The sequence below is a fragment of the Eleutherodactylus coqui genome, chromosome 3 (genome assembly GCF_035609145.1).
Source record: "Eleutherodactylus coqui strain aEleCoq1 chromosome 3, aEleCoq1.hap1, whole genome shotgun sequence".
Taxonomy (NCBI): Eukaryota; Metazoa; Chordata; class Amphibia; order Anura; family Eleutherodactylidae; genus Eleutherodactylus; species Eleutherodactylus coqui.
Window position 1 is genome coordinate 190,680,963 of NC_089839.1, and position 12,995 is coordinate 190,693,957.

Below are 12,995 nucleotides of genomic sequence, written 5' to 3' on the forward strand. Positions count from 1 at the left end.
TGCATTTGATATTCAAAAACCACATATGTGTTTAAGAAACTGCGTACAATATTACAAACCACAAGTGGATTTAGACAATACATGCATTTTTTAATGGTTTGTAAAGTGTAATTATATACAGGATATCCCCAGGTGCTCCATCACTACACAGGAGGATAAACAGACTAGATGGACATTGTCTTCATTCGGCCTTACATACTATGTTACTATGTACAAGGAGGTGTATATACTGTTAGGCCTCCTTCACACGGGCGACACGGAATTGCCATGAGAAAATCGCAGCGATGTCGCATCGCTGCACTGTGCGATATCGCTGCATCTTATCGCGGCAATACCGTGACTTTGTAGCATCACATGTGAGGATTTTCAGGGGGGGGGGGGGGGGGCTTGAAATATAAGCCCTACTTTGAAAATAAGCTGTAACTGAAGAAAAAAAAAGTATACATCACCTCTCCCGCAATGTCTGGGGCACCGCCGCAGCTTCTTCCTGGGTCTCTGCACTGATCATCTTCTTCATCTTCTGGCAAGGGATTGAAAAATCTATGCCTCCTGGAAGGGCTGGCTGTGATTGGCTGACGCATAGCCAATCACAGCCAGTGCTCGATAAATGACTGTGATTGGTTCAATCACTGAATTGAACCAATCACAGCCATTCATTGAGCACTGGCTGTGATTGGCTATGCGTTAGCCAATCACAGCCAGCACTTCCAGGAGGCGGGGTTTTTTCAATTCCCGGACAGAAGATGAAGAGGAGAAGGTTCAGGGTGTGGCGGGCACAGAGGGGGCCCTATTATTATTGAGGCCACTAAGGGAGTCACTATTACTATTGGGGCAATCACTGGAGGCTTTATTACTATATTGGGGCCACTACTGGAGGCACTATTACTGATGGAGCCACAACTTGGTGCATTACTATTGGGACCACTAGTGGGGGTCTAATACTATTGGGGCCACAACTGGGAGCATTATTATTACTGGGGGCACTATTGCTATTGAGCCATTACTGCAGGCATTATTACTATATTGGGCCACTACTGGAGGCACTATTACTATTGAGGCGACTGTGATAAGCCACAGCCGTAAACACATCCCCTTTTAACTTGGCCAATATTTTTCATGTCTGCGCTGGGTACAGGACATCCAGGACTCAGACAGCAGGAGGAGAGGTCAGGGGTCACAGCTTTGATGACAGTGGCCGGAGGGAAGCTAAAGAGATAGAATGAGTGACATACTAGATGTTGTGGGGTTGCTGGCTGGGCAGCTCTCAGCTGACAAAAAACAAATACCAGCACCGACCTCTGGGCATAATTACCGGCCGGGTGGCAACCCTATCTGTGTGAATAGAGAAAAAAGTAAGCCGATGTGTCCGGCCTGTCTCTCCAAGTTCGACCCTGCTTCCACCGGCTGGTTACACCAAGATGCACAACCCCTTTCAGAATTTGGGGCTCCCCCTGATTCCCACTCTCAGCACCCTAACAAACAGCTAACTTTGCTGACATTTCTCCTACAACAGCTGAGTGGCCTTCCTGTAATAACAGGAAGACCGAAGATCCGCCAGGATGAAAGACGCTCTTACTGAGTAGTTCTCCATTCTGGGACATCTAAAGGGCCACGCTTTGACATTCATAACTCATCTTGGCACAACCCCTTTAACCACCATGTAATAAAGGAGGGATCTACAACTTTCTAATATGTTTTATATTCCAATTATGCACCGTTTTCAACATCCTTGTTTTCTGTAAGCGAATGGAAGCGTTTCTGTTTATATCCAGAAGCTGAAAACCCATTCTGATACAACTAAGACCGGTCTCACACAACTGGATTTGAATTGCGCATTCTGCGATCACTGTCTGCTCGGACGATCAGCGGGCTTTTGAAAGGCATGTATTTCCAAATTTTCCTTTACACCGTGGGTACGCGTATTCTGCAAGTGTAAGAATGCTTTATTTCACTGCGGATTCCGCATGGATGGCCTTCATTGATGGCAGTGGATGCATGCGACCTGCTGCTCATATGCGATTAACATTGCGTATAGGCTGCGGGTGCCCGTGTCATCACTAAGCGACGGCACAGGAAATACAAACAGAAAAACCTACGTGCGTCCGCAGTCATACGCAATACAGTTATTTGCTGTATGCAGGGTCACTGGCCAGTCTCACACCCGGAATCCACTGCAGGCCTCCAGCATGCGTAATTCAACCCAGACGTGTGAGCCCTGCCTAATCCTCCGTGTATGCAGAACATACAATGTCCAGTTACGTAATTGCGTAGTAATCTATGTTGTACACACAGGAACGATCATTAATAAAGTTATATGTGAATCATCCCGTAAGAAGTAGGCCATATTGGTAGGTGATTGGACCCAACGTTACATCCTAATGGAGTTGTCTCCTGGTGGGTCTGTATCAAAGCTTGGGTCCACTGGAGGACGATTTGGTACGCTGATGGGCCAGGCGATCCAGACTTATGTCAGATGGACATGAATGAGGCAGGCTTTAGAACTCGGGAGGTTTTGAATGTAACAATTAGTTGTCTCCTATTTTAGTCAGTACAAGTTTTTCCAATTTAATCTTGATATCACCAAGGGAAACTGTCCATTCATTTTCCTGTCCTGGATCACAAACCGCCTTATGGCATCCATGTGTCCTAGAAAAGCAGCCCTAAATACACCTCATCTTGTAGGGCGGTACTTGTGGCATCTACTTGGGTTTTCCATTGTACAAGTGCTTCAGAGATCCAAGGAGACGTGAGAGTAAACATGAGTGATGAGGATCATGTCCCGGGGTATGCCAGCATTACAAGGTGTCAGACTTCTCAGTGACAGTCACGGATTTGGGATATAGTGATACTCAGAGCTTTACACAGATGTCTGTCTCTGGAGCCACAAGGATAAAGACCGGGAGCAACTTTTTATGGGGATCAGGAAGTAGCACAGTTATTACTTATTCATGTTAATGAAGAACAAGATTAAAAGTTTACATTTTACAATTTTCCAAACTTTTTTTTCCATTCAGGACCCTCATCTATTAACAACTACAAAGAGCGTCTCTAATTCTAGATGACCCAGCAAGCTCAAGCATTATGCTTACAGCCTACTGGTTTCACTGGGCATTGTGTAATGTTTCATTTCTCCTGTGGAGGTGCTGTAGAAAAAGTGAACTCTTAGACTGAATTCACATGAGCGTATACGTATTTGCAGCACGTTTTTATGCCTATGTAGAATGAACGATGAACGAGGAGCGAACAAATTATTGTTCATCGTTCAGTTTTTGGCCGTGCTTACATGGAATGATTCAAATTCACACAATCCAATGATTTTTTAAACGATATCGTTCCATGTAAAAGGGCCATTAAACGGCTCCTCAATTATTTTTAGACACCTGCCTATTCAGCTCTGGTAAATCCCATATGATTGCCATTACCACTCCCACAGGGGTTGTCGCCCCGCTTTTCTAGACTCCTGAATGCACATTACACATCCATAAGGAAGTCAGGGGATATATAACTGCATAAGCAATATTACCATATGAAGACGCCCATACACATCAGGAAAAGGTTGACCAGTCCCACTGATTTTGACAGGACTGGCCGACTGTCAGATATGTATGGGGACCTCCCGCCTCTCTTCCGACAGATGGGGGAAAGAAGGATCGGGTACTTTGATTTTCAACTTCTAATCCTTAATTTTTTCTCCTGGAGATAAGCTCCCTCAACAGTTGTCTGCTTGCGGCTTACCTCCCTCTGTCCATACAATGTTGTATAAAGCTAGAGTCGTGCATACAGTTCACCTGTTTGATATGAGAAAGTTTTACATTTAGAAAGCCTAAATTTCACTTTCTCCGTAGTTACAATTCTGCTCACTGTTCGCGTAGGATGTTTTTGTACATATGGTAGTCTAACACTAGGTGGCAGTATTTCTTCACACATACAATAGGAGGTTTCGCAATATATGTGGAAAACTTTAGGTTGTAAGTTGACTAGTTTTTGTTGTCTGACACTAAGTCAGTACTGGAGGGCCCTAGACCTGACACAGTAATGAGGCAGCTCCATGCCTGTCTAGATTATCGATTTATGCTGCCTGTATTGTGCCGATGGTCGCACCAGAGCCGTCATGGCAATTTAAGATTCCACTTTGGGAAATCAATTAATCGAAAAAACATAGAACAATATGCTGTTGGTGTAACTTCCCGTGGCCCATAGTCCTCATCAAGTCATTTGTCAGTGTATACAAGATGTTGTGTTGTCTCACAAAAAGATTCAAATTTGTTATTAAAGGGCCACTCTGGCAAAAACACATTTTTCCATCCCTCCCAGCTCACCTGATTGCTTGTCACACTCTGTGTATTCCAGTGACCTCCCTGCAGTGCAGCCCCCTGTCTGATGCTCATTATGCACCATCTTGAGGCCAGCTTCACACTGGTGTATTTGCGCGAGCAATACGCAAAGAATAAAACTCATTGATTTCAATGGCTCCATTAACATTTCCGTATTTTCAGTCGCGCGCAAAAAAAAAAAAAACAGAACATGCTCTATTTTTCTGTGTATCTGTGCATCAAAAGTCCCCATAGAAATCAATGAAGGGGGAAGGTTGCGCAATTTGCGAGGAGATAGATGTAACACTGCGACTTGTGCCATTTCATTCGGTGCATTTGTGTCTCGCACACAAATAAACATGCCCCGCGGGTAGAAAAAGTACAGTAAAATACGCACAAAAAAAGCCTTATTCACTGCACTAATATGTTGTACTGAGGCGCACACAATTGCGCTTATAGTCATATGAATTGGGGCCTAAGAATGAGATTTTTACTTTTAGTTTCACATCAATCCGATGATGCATCAGCACAACACAGGACAGTTTAATTATCATTACCTTCTATATTCACCTAAATAAGCTACATACTATTAGTATACAGTCAGGAGGATGAGCTGTGATCCCCTCTATTATAACTGTGTGAGGGGGCTATGTGATCATCATCGGTAACTGTAACAGGAGTGTCTGCGTTTCAATGCTGCATTGGCTTCTTCACCTGGCCTGTTATTTCTGATAGTTAGACATTTTCAGGGTATGTTCAGACAAACATACAAATTGATGCAGTTTTGGGCCAATCACATCATTGTGAGTGTAATAATAAGCAGAAACCAATCTGTGAAGCTAACTGCTGTGTGTCTGTATAATGATTAAGGAGTGAAGATGCCACCATCAGGAGACATTTCAACAAATGGACAAGTCTACTGAAGGCTTCATCTTAGGGTGATGTACAACAGGTTGGTCCTTGCGTCAGTATTGTGGCAGAAGCGCATCGGTGGTTGAATTTAGAGACACTGGTCAGCATTGTTGTAGTGGGACTGGAGTGCTGCAATGGACGTCACAACGCACAGATCAACGCAACCGGTGTTATGCAGTAGTGGCTCCACAATGTATAGCTGGCGACATTCTGATTTTGCTCCAATATTGATGACTGTATTGCATACTTTGGCTGAGGCAGGTTTGCGGTCAAGCCAGCCATTGTGAAGATTGCCCCGCACCACTGTCATGAACACTTAGGCCTCATGTCCACGGGCAAAAGATTATTTTAAATCCGCAGCAGATCACCCACATGCGGATCCGCACCCCATAGGGATGCATTGACCACCCGTGGGTAGATAAATACCCGCGGATGGTCAATAAAAGTGGTTTTAAAAAAATGGAGCATGAAAAAATCCGGACATGCTCCATTTTCGTGCGGGTCTCCCGCGGGGACGGCTCCCGCGGGCTTCTATTGAAGCCTATGGAAGCCGTCCGGATCCGCGGGAGACAAAAATCAGAATATACTCACCTGCTCCGGATCTTCCCTTCTTCGCGGCTTCATATTCTCTCCGTCGCGGCCGGATCTTTTTTCTTCGGGACGGCGCATGCGCGGGGCACGCAACCGACGTGCCGTGCACATTTGCCGGGCCAAAGAAAGAAGATCCGGCCGCGACGGAGAGAAGATGAAGCCGCGAAGAAGGGAAGATCCGGAGTGTGCGGAGAGGTGAGTAATTGCTATTTTCATCCCTCATGTCCGCGGGGCAGGAGGGACCCACTACGGATTCTCCATGGAGAATTCGTAGCGGGCCTGATTTTCCCCGTGGACATGAGGCCTTACAGTGGTATTGCTCAAAAACTTCCTGGTGTGATGAATGGCACAGTGTGGTATCAAAGAGTCTGTCTTAGCAAAGGTGATAATTGAGCAAGTGTCTGGAGGTGACGTGGCAATCAGGCTGATCCTTCCGCCATTTTGAACTGTCACACAAATCATGGTTTGATGGTTTGGGGTACCATCAGTATCAATCACCTATTGGGGCACATTGGCATCACACCATTATGTTGATAAGGTATTACAGCCCATTCCACTAGCCTGTTTCCACAATAATAAGACCTACCCCCAAAATATACCCTAGCCTAATTTTCAAGGAGGCTTGAAATATAAGCCCTGCCCCGTAAATAATTACCTAGCTGGCTCGGTCCAGGTCCCTCCCACTGCTCTCTCGAGGTTCAACGTGATTTGACCGCTGCTTAGCCAATCAATTCAGTGCTGGATAAACCAATCACAGCCATCGCATTGGTTCATCCAGCGATGCATTGATTGGCTAGGCAGCGGTCGAAGAACCAATCACCAATCATGAGCGGACAAAGACTGCGGGAAGCGCATCGTAGCTGTGGAGAGCAGCAGGAGGGACGTGGACCCAGCCTGCAAGGCAAGTATAAGACATTCCTCGAAAATAAGACCTAGTGCCTCTTTTGGGGCAAAAATTTATATAAGACAGAGTCTTATTTTCAGGGAAATACGGTATCAATCTTCAAGGTGTACCCAACACCACTTTCAGTAGGACAACACGCAGCCCCACATAGAGAACATCAGCATTGATGGTTTACAGTGTCCCGGTGATTCCTTTGCCAGAACAATCCCCAGATCTCTCTCCAGTCAAGTCTGTGGGACACGATTGGACGTGGAGTGATCGCTCTCCCACAGCCTCGTAATTAAGATGAACTGAGGTCAATACCACGGGGTCAACAGCACCCAGGACAGTGTTCGATCATTCATTGAATCGATGCCATGATGGCCCTATTGCTTACAGGTCATCCTGGTTATTGGACCGCAGGAGACATGTAACGGTTTGAAACAAACATTGACTGATCAGAACTTAAGAAGGGGGACTGGGCAATAAAAAAAAAAAATCACTGTTGCCTCGAGACAACCCCTTTAATTCTCTGTGTGTTGAGTTTAATCTCATCTCAATTATTTCTTCACAGTGCGGCATTTTCTCTGCGAGGCAGTGTATATAACACACCATAGGGACGATATGTAAAGTCATAGGTGGAAAGATGGAGAACCATGTAAAGATTTACACCATAGCCAAGACCATCAAGCAAGGGGTCTACAACTGAAGCTGGTCATACACTTTACATAGGGGTCCGCTGAACCATAGCTCTCCCTCCAGAACCTCTCCATACACATGTATGTATACAGAGTAGAGTGAAGGGAATAATCTGCTGTCAGATGCCTCTAGCTGAGGCTTATCTCCTTTGAGAACAAAGGATCAGACATATTGAAACTAAATATTTGCACGACCCTTCTTCTCCCCTACATTTGCTGTTGAGGAACAATTGGGCAGCTCCCATATAGATTAGATGGTTGGTGTCCCTTGACAATGAGATATGCTGCAGATAATGAAGATTTTCACTGCAACACAAAGGATTCAGTCAGATAATGACTAAGCCTTTGCATGGTTCGTTGGCTGACCGGGGTGGGGTGGGGGTGGGGCTTATTCATGTGGCCGATTGTTCATGCAAATGTTTGTTTGCGATCCTGGGAATGATGCAGGTTTTCTATGCAGAACTACACACAATCCTCAATACACTGCAGTACTAGGCATGCATAAGATTTTAAGAAGTATCATCCACATGCACAAGGAAGTTGACCTGCAGTGTGGATTTGTGACTCTACAGCGTGTCAATTTCTGCTGTGGGTTTGTATAAAGGCCATCATCCTTTTCAATCTACAGTGGTGAAATCCACTGCAAAGTTCAAATGTTACACATGCGGATTTTTTTTGCCACGTGTAAATCTGACCCTACTAGTCACATATATGGCATCACTGTTTTCAGATGGTGGCAAGGGCTTGCAGGATGCCCAGATATTTTGCCACTACTGAGGAGTCGGAGGTGGAGGAGGAATAAAAATGAGAAGAATAAGAGGATATTCTTTTTCTTCTCCCCGGAGAAGGAAGAAGCGTGAGAGAAGAAGGAGGAAGCTTGGTGGCTTAGTGGCTAGGACTACTTCATTGTAGCGTTGGGGTTCTAGGTTCACTTCGGACTATGGACAACATCTGCATGGAGTTTGTATGCTCTCTTTGTGTTTATGCTTTTTCTTCTTTTTTATCTAGAGGAGGAAGAAGTGTGGTGGCTCAGTTGTTAGCACTCCGGTGCTGCAAAGCAACAGTGCCAAGTTCAAATCTGACTAAGGGCAACATCTGGATGGGGTTTTTCAAAGCTCATGCAGATGTTATCTTTGAGATTTGAACCTAGAACCGCAGCAGTGTAACCACTGACCCACATGCATTAAAAAGCCACCTCTTCTAATGCCATGCAGTTTAGCATCATTAGGCCGCACTCACACAACCGGGTCGACTTCTGCATGCCAGAGGCCTACAGTGGAATCCGGCTGTGACCCAGGGCGGTGACCCTGTGTACGGCACGTAATTGTACTATGTATGACTGCATACGCAGTACAGCTTTTTTTTTGGTTTATATTTCCCGTGCCGTCGCTTAGGGATGATGCGGGTACCCACAACCCATATGCAATATAACTGCGTATGGGCTGCGGCTAAATCCGCCACCGTAGAGCACAAATCTGGTCATATGAGACCGGCCCTGGGGACCTTCTGGAGGCCAAAATTAGTGAACCTGATTTTTACTCTCATTGACTTTAATAGGAATTAGGTCGTTCAGACTAGGTTTCCAAAATCGTGCCAATCACTCCTGACCCGATTATTCCAATAATCGCTTATCACACTGCTATGTGCCCCTCTGCCTAGAAGTCTTCAGTCTTCTATAGATTCTGTATCACCTTACAAAATAGAAAACGCAGAGACAGGAGATCCTTCACAATTTTTTTATTATTGGACCCTTACAAAAATCGGCTCCGGAAGTTTAAATGCAAAAAGTGAACATTTCCAGAGAAGGTGCTGTACAAAACAAATAAATACAGTTTCTGTCATTCCATTTCCATACCCGGATATTCCAAATGACGAAGGACCAGCTTGATTCTCAAATCCTTACACACTATAGTTAAAAGACAAACAAACACAAGCAACCTCGCACACATCAGTGGGAAGCAGCGTGAGGTTGTGGGAGGGATCTGGAAGCCCGTCTAGCAGAAAACTGGTTAATCCTGTGGAATATCCCCCGAAGGAACGGCAGTGCATGGGTGAACATAGACAGACGCCTGTATAGGCATGCTTTAACCCTGCACTATGCCCCACTTCATTACATCAAGGTTGTGATGACTTTTGCAAAGTACTAAAACATTTGCTCTGCATCTTGTAACATTCGGCATTTATCTTCATCATTTTTGGAAAAGTCTGTAGCCCTTACAAGCGAGTGAACCCCTCCAAAATCTCTTGGCATTCACACGAGCACCATATGGGCAGGGGCTCACCTGTTGGTCTTGTGCTGGAAATAGGCACAACGCTATGTAGCAGCTGCTGCCCATCTGCACTTGGTTGACTTGAAGAACAAGTCAGGATTCCTCCTGCTGCTTGGAATAAGACCCGAAACGCGTTGGTTTATAACAAAGCTGTTGATTTTTATCTGATATAGGAGACCTGGTCTGTGCTACACAAGTTATTTGGGCTCTGCTATATTACTTTGATGCACGTGACTAACAAGACTGAGGGTAGGTGGGGATTATTTGTGTAGAAAAAGTTCTACATGTCCGACTCTACGGGCCAGATTTGGTTGAGTGAGAACTTCTGTGTCATGGAGGGGTTCAAGACTCAATCGTGGTCCTGGTTATACTACATAGCGCCTCTCTGGCCTACGGGCTGTGTCTGGTTTTGTAGCTCATTTCATCTAGGGATTGTCCTATCAGCAGGAAGGGACATGGGACCCATGTTCTCAAGATTGGCGGAGGTGTCATTGATAAGACCCCCACTGATCAGCAAGATAACCCTATCCTTAGAATAGGGGGTAACTTGTAATCTTGGCACGAATCCTTTAAGGGCTGTAGTATAGGTACAAAGAATAAATTCACTTCACACAGAACCTGATCCTTTACGCCGGCTTTACATGACCGGGTCCGATTCCGCATGTGGGGTCCCACTGTGGATTCCGTCTGTAAAGCTGGCCGGCGACCCTGCGTACCTGATTATTCTGTAATGCAGATGACTGCGGCGGCTCGCCGTCGGTCATGCGCAGTGCAGTTTGTGTTTTTTTAAATGTTTGTATCGTCACTAGGCGATGATGCCGCCCATACAAAATATTAATTGGGTATGGGCTGTGGGTTAGATGGCCTCCATTGACATCAATGGAGGTCATCCGCAGCAAAATAGAGCATGTTGCAATCTTTCATCTGCTCGCAGAATACGCAATTAATACCTGCGAACGTGAGCAAAAAAACAATTTTACATGCCTTTCAATGTGTACAGTTTGCAGTGGATCCTCCGTGCAGATGCTGATCGCGGATTCCACAATAGGATTCAATCATGTGAAGCTGGCCGCACAGTGCTGATACGCAAGGGCCTATTCACTTTAATAGAGCCAAGCTGCAATACCGACACAACCACGGACAAGAGTGGCGCCTGTTTTTTGTTTTTTTTTAAAGAGCAGCAGCCATGTTTTTCTACATCCCTGTAATGCAGGTTTGACCCAAGAGGAAGCTATTAAAATGATGCTACAAACCAGTGAAAGTTGAATTCTAGTTTAATCCATGGAAATGTAATAATATAATTGAGCCTCCAATCTGCATGCGACCTGACAGATTTCTGGCCCCTGACGTGCTTGCAGATCTCTACCCGTACCTTCCACACAAAAAAACTCCTGTTACACAATTGTTCCATTGCAAATAATAAAAAGATATTAGTGACACCTGACCAGCAGATTTATAACCGTTCCGTATATATAGATATAAAAAAACAAAAAACATTTTGTGATCATTTCTAAAAACCAAGCTGTACCATAAGAAATTCATTCATCGAGCTTCGTAAGCAAAGTATCAGGAGAATACATGTATAAAAACCATACAAAGCTGATAAAAAGGAACCGAGAAAACATATGTACACATCTTCATATATACAGATTTTTGGGGTCAGTTTAAACGTTTTTGGAAGCATTGGATTTTATTGGCGGCTTGAAGAGACATTGTGTTGCATTCTCGTTATAATCCTTCATATGAATGGTCCGAAACTGGCTGCAAAGTGTTAATCCCATTCCAACGGTTTTGTGCTTTCCTCGTGCTGCAGTACACCGTTTTAGCCACTAGTTGCCTTCACAGTTGGTCTTGCCAAAATAAGTTTTCAAAATAAGAAAAAAAAGTGCTTTTCAGAAGTCCATTCATAAAACCAAGTTCTTGTTGTATAAGCCTGCAGACTACGCCTTATAGTCAGTAGAAAGTTGACCGTTTTTTCTTAATCAGTATTCCAGTGCCAATACTCCAGCCGATGAGACTTTGGAGGATTTTGCAATATTGGTGCTCTTACTGCAAGGCACGTGAGGTGATAAGTGAAGAGTGGGGGGGGGGGGGGGGGGGATGATGAGAGTCTAGTTACTTCATACTAAGGTGCCTGGCTTGGAATCTTCATGCCATAAGATGTCTTGGTCGTTCGGGAGAGGCTCATCACTTAGTGGGACGATTTCCGGGTCATCCAGTTGGGGGGTATAACTGAGGAAAGTTCTATGGATAGAAAAAGAAATAAATGTTCACCAAACGCTGCCCTGAAATTGGATATAGACAAAAGACGCTATAGAGGAAATCGTACACGGGCAGATTGCCAACAAGTGCCGCTCCACAAAATAACAAGTATATCGGCATTCGTTTGAACAGCCTTTGACATAGACCAAAGCCTACTGTATGGGAACAAACAAAGGTTGGTGTGAATCTTCCGACCCCAAGCAGTCTGCACATTGCTGCTAGCAGATCCCCAAGACAAATGATTATTTTTACAGTTGAGCTGAAATGAAGTGACTATTGTACAAATTCTCGCCCGTCACCCAGTTGGTGGCCATGTTCACACGGAACAACTGTCGCTTAAATTTGCTCTATCGAGAGATTATCTGGGCTGTAGTTTTCCTGTGTAAATCCACCCTAAGACAATGCCATCTGTTACAATGGCTAAAACAGCAGACAAGGTTTAAATACACCTCCATGCGCCTTCAATAGCTGCTGTCCAAACACTCGCCCAGCTGACAACTATGCCCCTCGACTCTCTCATACATAGGGATACTCAGATTGGCCGAGTATTCATTTGCTTTACAGGAGGACGTTGGTGAACGTCGCAGCCAGACAGCTCTGGTGACGGCTTAAGTCCAGGAAGTACAAAACAATTGGGTTTGAGCTTAAACTTGCTCGATTTTCCCCCCAACCCCCACATGATCTATTGGGGGAAAGTCCTGAGGACGCCACACACATACGAGAGTCTTGCTGAAATCATAGGGCTTGGACACTGTTGTCTAAAGTACATGGAGGCCTTAAGAGACGGGATTCTTGTCCTGGGATGGTGGGACAGGTGGAGAGGGGCACATAAGGCTTAGGTGGGCTCTATCCCCTTTCATGTTGAAAGGTGTGAACCTGGATAGGTCTTCTCAACGTTATAGACAACCCAACATTTGCACACAATGGAGGGTGTTAATCTGCTCAATAAGGTATGAAAATGGGGTGGGGGTGTAAAAAGGAAAAGGCATTGAAGCTTCTTATGCTAGAATAGGGGGCACATGTGTCTGTAGCACCAAGGAGGACGATGGGACCCATCAGACTATTT

The 12,995-nt window shown here is 45.0% G+C and overlaps 1 protein-coding gene across 3 annotated transcripts in view; it reads right to left on the reverse strand.

The window, feature by feature from the left end:
• Positions 1–9,119: 9,119 nt before the first annotated feature.
• The window catches only part of FRMD4B (FERM domain containing 4B), a 234,507-nt gene continuing 230,631 nt past the window's right edge, over positions 9,120–12,995 (reverse strand). For all 3 annotated transcript variants that reach the window (XM_066596677.1, XM_066596678.1, XM_066596676.1), the window contains one exon: positions 9,120–11,911. In XM_066596677.1, coding sequence (XP_066452774.1) covers positions 11,788–11,911 — 124 coding nt within the window. In that variant the 3' untranslated portion in view covers positions 9,120–11,787. The remainder of the gene's footprint in view (positions 11,912–12,995) is intronic.